The following is a 12863-nucleotide window of genomic DNA, read 5'->3' as shown; positions in this document are numbered from 1 at the left end:
CAGATGCTCAACAACTGAGCCACCCAGGCATTCCCCCCTAACCCCTGATCTCTTATTAATACCTAGCTGTTACCTTGCACTAATTGCTGACTATTCTGCTGTTTATGACAATACCCCACGTTTGAAATTGCTTCACAGTCTGATCCAATTAAATTTGGCTCCCTTTGCAAGAATAGTCTTTGAGGTTAGTCTTGAGGCTTGTTCTTTTTCCAGGAGAGCCCTTCTTAGCTGTTACTTCCCCTTGTTCTCTCTTTGGTGGTCTGGAATTTAGCTTGTTGCTTTCATAAAACTGTTAGCTTCCTCTTAACTTGCTCACCACCAAAATTTCCATTGTTTTCAATAGCAATTAGCCTTGAAAGTCCCCACACTATGTTCCAAATGAAGTTAATTACCTTGGAGAGAGCTTCAGAACTCCTTTTTCTTGGGTTGCTTGGGTGGCTCAGTTGGTTAAGTGTCTGACTTCGCCTTAGGTCATGATCTCAGGGTCCTGGGATTGGGCCCTGCGTAGGGCTCAGTGTTCAACTCTCCTGCCCTCTTCCTCTGCTTTCCTTCCCCTCTCCCCATTCTTGCTTTCTCTGTATCTCTCTCTTGAATTAAAAAAAAAAAAAAATTCTTATCTTTTTTTTTTTTTTTTAATTCTTATCTTTTAAGACTTGCCTCTCCCCCTGGCCATCATTTCTGTGCCACTGCTTGGGAGGTCAGCATGGGGACAGTGTCTTCTTCTTTTGTAATGTCACCCCTGCTTTAAGAGTCTCATTGAGGGGTTGCTTGGGTACTCGGATTGTTAAGCAGCTGACTCTTGGTTTCAGCTCAGGTCATGATCTCACAGTCATGAGATCCAGCCCTGTGGCTGGCTCTGCACTGAGTTGAGCATGGAGCTTGCTTAGGATTCTCTCTCTCTTCTCCCTCTGCCCCTGTGCATGTGCACGTTCTAGCTCTCTCTCTCTCTCAAAAAATAAATAAATAAATAAGCTTAAAAAAAAAAAAGGAGGGGCTCTTGGGTGGCTCAGTTGGATAGGCATCTAACTTTCACTTGGGTCATGATCCCAGGGTCTAGGGATCAAGCCCCGAGTTGGGCTCCCTGCTCAGCAGGAAGTGTGCTTCTCCCTCTCCCACTGTGCCTATTTCATTTATTTATTTATTTATTTATTTGACAGACAGATCACAAGTGGGCAGAGAGGCAGGCAGAGACAGAGAGGGGGGGAAGCAGGCTCCCCACTGAGCAGAGAGCCTGATGCAGGGCTCAATCCAAGAACCCTGGGATCATGACCTGAGCTGAAGGCAGAGGCTTTAACCCATTGAGCCACCCAGGCGCCCTGCCCACTGTGCCTATTATCTCTCTCTCTCTCCTGCTCTCTCTAAAGTTAAAAAAAAAAAAAAGTATCACTGAGGAGAGGTAATAGTCTCTGGTTTTCTCAGATTGCCTTTCATGTCTGAAACCTCCGTCCTGTGAATTGACTGGAGTAAGAGAAGTCAAGGCCCCAATATTGATCTGCTGTGCCTGGAATAGAACTTTTGCTGTTACGTGGTAGCTAAGTGGAGGATGGGAGCCCCAGACCTCTCAGCTCCTCCTGCCTGGGATAGACTTTCTACAACTCAAAGCTCGGGGTGATTAGAGGTGCTAGTAACCTTCTTTTCCCAGAGTGATGGTCCTAGGCTGGGAGCAGAGGAGAGAAGGAGTCCTGTGTCTTAGTTGCACCTGCCCAAGTAGAGCTTTATAATGCTGAGCTGGAGAGGAGGAAGTGAGCTTTGCTTTGAATTCCACAATTTTTGTTCTTGCCAGGAGTTAGTATATTTTCTTGAAAAAATATTTCCTTTTTTGCTGTATGCCCTTAGGAGAATTTCCAGAGACTTTAAATGACTTTTTAAATAATTTCAATGAATTGTAGTTATTATACTGGGAAGCAGGTCTGCGGAGATTCTAATTCTGTCATTGTCCTAAACAAATAGATTTTATAGTACTTTTAAGTTGAGTTATTTTAGTGAGGCTACTAGTTAAGTAAGCTTTTATGACCTGATCTGGGATTCTAACTAAATCAAGATTTAATTACAAAATGTATTCTGAGTTACAAATGCACATATGAAATCCAGTCCTTTTGTAATTAGATATTACAAAATGTGTGATATTACAGATGTGTGAAGTGTCATGTATTGGAAAAATTTACTTTAATTTTTTAAAATAATTCTATAATTTAAAAAAATGTATACTTTTTTTAAAAAGATTTTTTATTATGGAGAGAATGTGCACATGAGCAGGGGGAAGGGCAGACGGAAAGGGAGAGAATCTCAAGCAGACTCCCTATTGAACTTGGAGCCCAGTGCGGGGCTCCATCCAGCAACCCTGAGATTAGGACCTGAGCCAAAACCCCAAAGCGGGACACTCAGCAGAGCCACTTGGGCACCCCAAAAATGTATACTTCTTGAAATAAGATGAAAAAAGCATCATAAGATTGATTTTTACATTATGAAAAAAAATTTTAAAGTAACTTTTAAAAAAGCCATAATGTTAATATAATTATTTCTTTGTTTTAGGACATGTGAACTTATATATTTGACACAACCCAGCACTTTGTAAGTAGTTCAGAGCAAGTTAATTTTATCTTTTTGGCGTTTCAAAAGATTTTTCTGGAAGAATCCCAAACATGTTGATAATGCCAGGGTTAGTTTGATTCATCATAAATTAAGGTCATAGATTTAAAACCCTATGTAGATTATTTATCTTCTCACAAAGAAAATTGTATGAAATATGTGCCTTTTACTACAAGGAGAACTAATAGGGTGGAAGTAGATTCAATGCAACGTATCAACAGTTCTGGAAAAAACATAAATTCACTGAGTTAATCTTTTTTAAGTATCTGTTATTGACATTTTATTAACTTTATTAAGACTAAGAACATAGTTTTTGTGTAAGAGTAAATGTGACAATGTATATTAAAATTTCCAAATTATTTTTTTAAATGTATGATACATGCTCCAATAGTATACCCATGTAAGAGCTCGAGAGGTTTTCTTTGGAACAGAATGTGTAGTATAAGAGGTTTTCTGCCCCACTGACCTACTAGTATTGAAGGTGATTGATATAATGGGAAATTATGTGTTTATTCATTATATTAATCTAGTCCAGTTGTTAATATCAACAGGTTATCAAGGCATAGTATTAAATTGGTAGAGTTGTCCAAACCTCTATTTTTCTGCTAAAGTGTTGGTTTTAATTAGAAAGCAAGGAGCAGAAAAGTATTAAGTAATTGGAAACAAAGTACATCATAGTATATCACTTCTTGTGCATATTTTTAGTTTAGAATTGAAATATTAAATATTTCCTTCACAAGATATATACTGTTCTTTGGGCTAAATATAAATATCTTGGTGAAAACACTAATTGAGACAAATTGAGTTACTGTGTATATTACGCTTTTAAAATTGATTGTATTCTCTTATGCAGTCAGTTTAGGCCTATAATTTAAAACAAGCAAAAAGAAGAGATAGTTGGAAAACTGTCAGTATAAAAATTTTTTCCTGCTTTCTATTTGTTTACTAGGATATCTACTGAAATAAACTCTGTGTTGGTGCTAAAAGTTTCTTGGATCACATTTTTACTAGCTAAAGGTAAAGTCATTATGTTTGTTACATTGTTACATGTTAATGTTTCAAATGTAATAATTTTTTTGGACTAGGTTCAAAAAATTCTTTTCAATTTAATGTTCTTCTCCCACACTCTGCAGTTCTCTGTGCGGCTTGTTAACCTATTGACAAGTTGTTATGGAAGCAACTTTGGAAATGTCTCATTTCATTTCTGTTTGTAGTACCTCTTATCCTTCTTTTCTTTTTTTTTTTAAAGAATAATGTTACTATTTTTATAAAAATGGTACATATTCATGATACAGAATTCAAATAATACACCAAATGCAAAGAAAAATTATGCAAAACCTACCCATAAATAAATAATCATTAAAATTATGTGATTTTCATTTCAGATACATTTTTGTGCATAAAATCTGATAAAAAAAGAATGGAGAAGTGTGCATCCACAAACAGATCTAATTTTTTAAAAATAGAATCATAGGGACGCCTGGGTGAATGAGTTGGTTGGACGACTGCCTTGGGCTTAGTCATGATCCCGGAGTCCCAGGATCGAGTCCCGCGTCGGGCTCCCAGCTCCATGGGGAGTCTGCTTCTCCCTCTGACCTTCTTCTTGCTCATGCTCTCTCTCACTGTCTCTCTCTCAAAAAAAAAAAAAAAAAGAATCATATTACAGTGTAACATGTAGACATAAAAATTAATTTTACTCAAACTTTACAGAAGAAAATAAATAAGAGAAATGGGAGGAATTACTTAAATTTAGATAAATGTTTTGTCACTTAAGCAGTATTATTTCCTAAAATATTTCTCTAGGATTATGAAAAAGCACTTTTAAAAAATTAAGGTTAGAATCTTTATTTTACTTAACTTTGTGTTAGGTTATTTGAGGTTCAGTACATTAACTAGAATATCTCTTGATTTTTATTATTCCATATTAGTCTTTCTTTCAATACTATATCTCTTTTTATTTTATTTTATTTTTTTTTAAAGATTTTATTTATTTATTTGTCAGAGAGAGAGCAAGCGAGAGCGAGCACAGGCAGACAGAGTGGAAGGCAGAGTCAGAGGGAGAAGCAGGCTCCCTGCGGAGCAAGGAGCCCGATGTGGGACTTGATCCCAGGACGCTGGGATCATGACCTGAGCCGAAGGCAGCTGCTCAACCAACTGAGCCACCCAGGCGTTCCCTATATCTCTTTTTAAACTGAAGGTTTTGCTCTTCATTTCAAAGATATCTTAACACACTACATTTAAAATATTATTCTAGGGGTGCCTGGGTGTCTCAGTGGGTTAAAGCCTCTGTCTTCGGCTCAGGTCATGATCTCAGGGTCCTGGGATCGAGCCCCACATCGGGCTTTCTGCTCAGTGGGGAGCCTGCTTTCCCCTCTCTCTCTCTGCCTGCCTCTCTGCCTACTTGTGATCTCTGTCAAAAAAATAAATATTTAAAAAAAATATTATTCTATTCAGGTAGGTATTATTTTTATTCTGTTATGTTTCAGGAATTTAACCGTCTTTAAAAAAATTTTTTTTTCAAGATTCTATTTGAGAGAGCGAACACAAGTAGGGGGAGCAGCAAGCAGAGGGAGAGGGAGAAGCAGGCTCCTCGCTGAGCAAGCAACCTGATGTGAGGCTTGATCCCAGCACCCCTGGGATCATGATGTGAGCCAAGGGCAGATCCTTAACCAACTGAGCCACCCAGGTGTCCCAGGAACTTAATTATCTTATGTTGAATTATTTTTGTCCTCCTTCATATTCACTTTCTTTTCTTGTATTATTCTGATCTTTGGTCTTTTTCTTATGTATTAACTATTTTTGGCTCAAGCCTTTCTTCTCTTTTGAGCTAACCTATGTTTGTAATGGTGTTATTTGGTCCTCACTTTTCCCTTAGCTTTTTATTGTTGTTGTTTTTATATAATTTGTTTTTTATTTCTTAGTGCAAGAAGTCTTAGGGCGTTTTCTTTTTATAGATTATCTTCTAGATCAGGTTCTCTCTCTGACTTTTCCCCTTCTTACGTAGTGACTCTATTTTTTCTTTTTCTTTTCAGTAGTATGTTTGCGTAATCTCTGTGCTTCTCATTCTCTATCCCCTCCCCATGTTACTAAGACTTGTCTTAGTAACAACTCTGACCTGGTGTTCTGCTTTCTTTGATGTGGCTGGGGTGTGATGTTCTGTTTTCTCTGATGTGGTATGAATAAATCTCTTTTTACTCTCCTTGCATTTTACCTTTGGCTAGTTGTGTTCCCCAAAGAGCTACAATATGAATACAGGCTTTTTATTTTACTTACTTTTAGTTAGGGGTTGAGGGAGAAAGTGGAGAATTCATCTGGAATGATACAAGTCTTTGTCCTTCTGAGATTTTTGTTAGAATGAATTCTAAAATAGAACACTTATAGTGGTAAATACATCCTGTTTCCATAATGGGATTGTATTGGGATTCATTTTGGTCCCCAATTCAGCATAGAACACCAGAATCTCTGTGTTTACCAGAAAGTTAGCTATCAAAAAAATAAAAACAAAACAAAACAAAGCAAACCCCCCAGAAAAAATAAAAGTTAGCTTTTGTTTATTTCCTGTGTTTTACCCTTATCCCATCATCAGCAATTTCTCCTCCCTCCAACTCAGAAGAGGTGGCGAGGGATACTCTCAGTCAGTGTCTCTCAAATCTGTTGTTGGTACTGACACTTAACCAGTATAGTTTTTCCTTTTATTTTATTGGGTATTGGAAGAGAATTGTTTGATCTGGCTCTACCCTACTGATTTTAACTGTAAGTCCTTGATACCATTCTTTACTTGTATGATGTTTCTTTAATTACTTCTAAGTCTGTTACAAACATATGTTTGCACTATACCTATGGGTATTAAAAAATCTTCCTGATGCAGAGTTACTTGCTTTCTCACATAGTTTCTATACATTCAATATTTGTTGGGATTATCAATGGTTTAGCAGGCAGATACCAAGAAGATAGAAAGTGAGCCGAATTAAACTTTGAGAACAACAAGCAAATATATCATAGCTATATTTGATTATGATTTGTATAGCTACACTATTTTTTTCTCAGATACTTATTATATGCATTTATTTCCTCACAACACTCCAGTTGTATATTTTCTGTACTAACTTTTTAAGATTTTACGCTAAAGAATTACTTTATAGATGACTTTTCAGTTATATGTTAATTTTGTTATTAATGACTTTGGTTATGGTAATATTTTGGAGGGGGGGTTAAAATTGAAAATATATGAAGTTTCATAAATAAGTAGAATTAAAGATTACCATGTAGCATACTTCAAAATTACTTTCAGAAGTAATAAATTCTATAACTCTTACCAAAACCAGAAATAAGTTTAAAAAAGCAACAAACAGAATGAATTTAGACATAGGGAATGAACTATAATAATAATTTCTAGATGTCAGATTCTCATGGTAGACTTATATGTCACTGATTTCATAACTTCATATTCTTTTATTTATACTTTTATGTATTTCAGATCTGAGTTTTTGCAAGGCAGAAAAAATGTTAAGTTCTTTAACATGCCTTTATTCTTGAATAAATCAGTATATGCATATGCCCATACTCACAATATACCCTGATTTAAAGATCTCAGTCTCTGATCTGTTACTTTACATTGTAAACCTATTTTATTTTCAGGGGAAGTGTTGCAAATGGAGGATGATCTCGTCATCTCATTTCAGTTAATGCTCTGTGTCCTTGACTATTTTATTAAACTCTCACCTCCTGCATTGCTTAAAGAACCATATAGTAAGTATTTTAAATAATTTATGCATCTTCTATATCATTATTCAACAGTTTTTGTTTAATGAATCAAATATGTTCTAGAGCTGAAGGAATGATAAAAAATAAATCAGACATGGACTCTGCCCTCAAGTAGTATAGGATATAGAAGTAGAGATAAGACAAGTAAACAAAGAAGTAGTATATGGCCATTTTCTCAGTGGTCTGGGCCAAAATACAGTAAATGCTATGAGAGTTCAGGAAGCGAGAAAGATTTTCAGCTGGGGAAGACCAAGGAAGACCATATAAAAGAGGTGGATTTTGAACTGAGTATTGAAGAGTAGATAGCATTTGAGTGTTTGGAGAAGTTGGAGTAGGATGTTTCTGGTAAAAAGAAAGTTAGGAGGTAAGGCACAGATATGAATGAAACTTGTTGAGAAAGAGTAGCCCATTTTGCTGGAGAAGATCACCTAATTTGTATTATTGGATGCTATGATTATTATGTGACTCATTTTTTTTTTTTTGTATATGAATTGTAATTGATCTACCTCAAGGGGTGATGTGGTTGGAAGTATTCTTAAATGAAAGTAACCGTTTCTAAAAAAAAAAACATAAAAAATAAAAAAAAATAACTTGCTGAAATAGATAGCATTAAGCAGAGACAAATATATTCCTCTGAGAATGGAATTGCTTCTTTTGGTGCCATCAAGAGTAGGATATCAAAATCACTTATATCATAGAAAAATGTAAACTTAACTAAGGCTGAATTGATTCATTGGTCCTAAAATGATTAAAGAATTAATAATACTAAAAATAATAGAGGACAGATCAAAACATGGAAGTTTCAGTGTTGGAAGTGCCTGAGAAGCAGAAGCCTAATTAATCCTTTTGAACAATAGCTTCATGGAAAATGGAGTTTGGAGCAGAATTTCCAAAATGTGTTGAACATGGTTTGATAGAAAAAGGTCACAAGCAGAAACCACCTATAGAACAGGAGAAAAGAAATAGAAAACAAATATATTTTAAAAAATTCTGAATCTATAAAGATTATATATATTTTTTTCTTCACTTTTTTCCATGTTACAAGTTTAATAAATTGATGTAGGATGTTAATTAGGTTGATAGGCATTGTTCTTTTGAATCATTGGAAAGTACATTTAATTCTCTAAGTGCTGTGTTAAAGAGAAACCAGGATGAGGTGATAAATTGGCTGAGTCAGGTAAACTTATAATTAACTTTTTATTATGGAGAATTTAAAGCGTCTACAAAAGTAGACAGTAGTATAATAAACCCCCTGTACTTAAAGTACCTACCTTCAGCATATGGTCAGTCTGTAGCCCCATCTGCTGCCCAGTTGTATCAACTATATTATTTTGAAGTACATCTTCGCATACCATTTCATCCTTATGAATTTTAATATGTGTCTCTAAATATAGTCTTTTTAAAAAGCATAATAACTACCATTGTCACACCTAAAAATCACTTAATAACCTACCACCAAGTATCTAGTAAATGTTCAGACTTTCAGTTGTCTAATAAAAGTGATTTTAAAACTTTTTTACAGGTTGACTAAATCAGAATCAAAGATCTATACCTTATGATTGGTTGATACACTTTTGAGACTTTTAAAAAACTTCCTTCCCCATTTGTCTTTTTTTCCTTATAATTTATTCATTAAATAATAGGTGGTTTATTCTGTGGGGTTTCTCGTGGTTTAATTTTTTCTGATTTTGCATCCTGTTGTATAGTTTAACATGTTTCTGTATTCTCTGTTTCCTGTAAATTGTTGGTCAGCCCTGGAGGCAGTTAATACTTTTCATACTTAGTCATCTGTTATCTCTTTAATAGCTGAATTCATTTTCAGTTTGAATTGGGAATGCTCAAAATAATACAGGAGATTTTTCAAAAAATCACCCTTTATCACATAATATTTAAATACTTTTTAAAAAAAATTATTTGCTATGATATTTGCTCAAACTTTTAAAATTTATTTAATTTTGTACCATGTCTAGCAATTGAGTCCATAATTTTTTTACTTTTTTAAGACTCTTTAAGATAGAAAACATTTTTTCCCCTTACAGACTCAGTAGGATACATTTAAAATTAGTTTATAAGTTGGCTATTTCTCTTGCCTTCTCCGTATTTGCCTAATAGCAAAAACTATTATCAGTACACAACTTAAAATAGTCAATAAATAGATGAAACTGTTAGCCTTTTAATAAAGCCTAGTAAATAAAAGTAGCAGAATGTTACTAAGATTATTTCTGATCTCCCAAGTTAGAATACTTCATTATTTTATACAGTGGAATGTGCAATTGTTCTTATCTAATTTACCATTTTTACAGAAACAGCTGTAATACCTTTTAATGGTTCACCTCGAACACCAAGGCGAGGTCAGAACAGGAGTGCACGGATAGCAAAACAACTAGAAAATGATACAAGAATTATTGAAGTTCTCTGTAAAGAACATGAATGTAATATAGATGAGGTAATTTAACTTCATGATTTCTTTAAAATGAAGTAGATTTAGATGTAAGTTCTTCCTAACAGTACTTCTTTCATAACAAGCTTGCTTTCGTACTTAGTGCTAATTCTTTTGCAGCAAAATATTTAGAAAAAAATTTATTTTTCATGTTCAGTCACTTTGATTTTAAAGAGAGTAGCTCCCTTACTCAGGAATCACTGAAAAGGTACATCTTTATGGCAGTAGGTTTCAAATGAATTTGTTCTTTGATTCCTCTGTGGTTACTAATAACTCCTAATGTTTTAAAATACCCTGCTAAGATACCCTTGTGTTTTGGTTTGATGATAAGTAATATCAGCATTAGATTTCTGTTCAGCCTATATGCTCGTTCCAAATATTACACCAGATGTTAATCGCTGGTAGAGAATACACATGAACTCCCTGGAATTGTTTATCTTGTTCATAGAATCCGGAGTGTTGGAATTGGAAGGAGTCTTAGGAATAGTGTACTCATCTTCCTCTTAGTAATGAGTAAATGAACTTCTAGAAACTAATAGCTAATACTGAAAGGCTAGACTTTGGGAAATCTGCCACCAGTTGCTCCTTTGAGTGTATGCTATTTCTCTCATAGATTGTTGTCCACAGTTCACTACCACCAGATAGCTGTATGAAATGTTGCATCTTTGAAACTTCTCTGTCATCTCTGGGAAGGAATGGAGTATGATCTCAAAATCTAGTTTAAGAAGTATTGGAATGATTTATCAGGATATCTTAATGTTAACACTGTGACTTTTGTCAGTTTCAATAAATACATAGATATACACCTGTGGTTCTAGATGTATCAATCTTATACATATGTTTACTTTTTTATTTTTCTAGAACCACAAATAATCTTTGCTAATAAGTTCACAGGTATAGTTGATTTTTTAAAATCCAGTCTGTTGCTAAGTCCTGCAAGATAATGAATATACATAAATTCAGTTTTCTCATTCTTGGTTGTTAATTCTCTGAGTTTCATAACTACTTGCAAAATTTCATTTCTAAAATCAGGAATAAGTCATTAAAATTTTTTTTCATTTTAAATAACTCCTTATAATTTAGAATCTTTATAGGAATGATTTTTAAAGTACAGCTGGTTAAAAACCATGGTAGTAATAGACATTAATTGACACTTGATTATTTAGATACAGCATTTTTGGTTATATAACTATTGGTTAGTTACCTTAGTGGCTATATAATTATTGTTTAATTAACACTTAATGGTTAACTAGAAATACCTACCTTATAAATACTCCAGTTAAATGGGAGTTAGTTAGAAAACAAAATTACTAAGTTACAGAAGGCTCATTTTTGCAACTTATTTTGAAGAAGATATGAATTGATATTATTTCCATTTTACTAAATGTAGACTTCAAGTTTGGAAAACTTAAATGAAAAAGTAAGTTGTTTAAAATTTTGTAACATATCACAAGTGTAGAACAGGCAGGAATATAACTCCAGATTTCCTGATTAGTCTTTATTATCCATATTAAATAAATGTAAAGTGCTTTTGTATGAAACTACGTCATTTTACAAAATACTGTTACCTGATTTTGAATTGAATTACTGGGTATTCTTTATTTGTGTGAAATTATCTTCTTGTAAAAACAAGGTATTCTGCTGAGTTTATGCTAAAATAATTGCCTTGATATTTCCATCAGATGATGAGTGTGAAGTGACCTAAAAATATGCTTTAGGGTGAAATTGGAAACAGTATGCTGAAAAGAGAAGAGATGAGTCTTGACTGTGATGATAGATTGGGTTTTAATTCCAGTGCTGCCACTTCCTAGCTATGTAGCTTTAGTCAAGTTACTTAATTTTTTTGAACCATCTTTTCATCATCTGTTAAATGTAGGATATTGAAGTTGGTTTCAATGGGTTTTCTTCTTATAAATCCTATTTCATAATAGTTCTCTCCTCCCATTCTAAGACTTGAAATCTGCCACACATAAATTAAAAAGAAAATAATGTAAATCATAGATCAAAGTATCAGTTAACACTGATGTTAACACTATGTAAATCATAGATCAAAGTATCAGTTAACACTTTCATTCTAGTGTTAATAGTGACAAAGATTAAGTTTTTTATTTTAATGGCTATGCTGTAACTTTATCTTTTTCAGGTGAAAAATGTTTATTTCAAAAATTTCATACCTTTTATGAATTCTCTTGGAATTGTAGCTTCTAATGGACTTCCAGAGGTAATCTGAAAGAAAACTTAATTGGTAGAAGTTAATGTATTTTGAGACTTCTGGGAGGGAAGAGTAGCTGTCTAATTTCTTAAAATTACTTTTTATTAAATGTTTTTTGCCCAAAGAAGAAAGCTAAGTAGAATTTTGGTGAACCAGCTTTATATAAGTAAGAGAAAAACCTTTTGAATATATATTCAGATGTATAAATAAGCAGCATTTGTAATTTGCATTAAAAATTGATTTTTACTGGGGCGCCTGGGTGGCTCAGTGGGTTAAGCCGCTGCCTTCAGCTCAGGTCATGATCTCAGGGTCCTGGGATCGAGTCCCGCATCGGGCTCTCTGCTCAGCGGGGAGCCTGCTTCCCTCTCTCTCTCTCTCTGCCTGCCTCTCCGACTACTTGTGATTTCTCTCTGTCAAATAAATAAATAAAATCTTTAAAAAAAAAAAAAAAAAAAAAAAAAAAAAAAATTGATTTTTACTGAAATCTTTCAAAAATCAAATTGTAGGCTTTTGAATTTCTGAGTGCCATTATTTTTAAGTATAACTAAATATGCACAATCAAATTTGATTCTAATTTGCTGTGCATCCTTAAGCATAGGATACATGGATTGATGCCATCAACATAATTGGCATTTCTGTATTGTGGAATGTCTCTTTTGAACATTTAAACTACTTAATTGAAAATAAATTCATTCGAAACAGCTATGATTATATTGCAGAAATGTTTTACCTTAATGGTGTGCCATCCATCTATCTGTTTCTTTTCGCATTTTGCCTCAAAAATCTTGCTTTTCAATGAGAACAGAAGAACTGATATGTGGTAAGATGAAATATGTGGAGGGAAAGATACTTAGATAA

At 34.0% G+C, this 12863-nt stretch overlaps 1 protein-coding gene across 1 annotated transcript in view; it reads left to right on the top strand.

Annotated features, from left to right (window-relative positions):
* The window catches only part of RB1 (RB transcriptional corepressor 1), a 158896-nt gene that overhangs the window by 38497 nt on the left and 107536 nt on the right, over positions 1-12863 (top strand). The window contains exons 5-9 of the mRNA XM_082701590.1: positions 2533-2571; positions 3539-3606; positions 7228-7338; positions 9657-9799; positions 11937-12014. Coding sequence (XP_082557716.1) covers positions 2533-2571; positions 3539-3606; positions 7228-7338; positions 9657-9799; positions 11937-12014 — 439 coding nt within the window. The remainder of the gene's footprint in view (positions 1-2532; positions 2572-3538; positions 3607-7227; positions 7339-9656; positions 9800-11936; positions 12015-12863) is intronic.

This window comes from Mustela nivalis, assembly GCF_964662115.1.
Source record: "Mustela nivalis genome assembly, chromosome: 15".
In the NCBI taxonomy this organism is placed as follows: domain Eukaryota; kingdom Metazoa; phylum Chordata; class Mammalia; order Carnivora; family Mustelidae; genus Mustela; species Mustela nivalis.
Note: the sequence above shows the minus strand (reverse complement) of the source record. Positions and strands in the feature narration are given on the sequence as shown.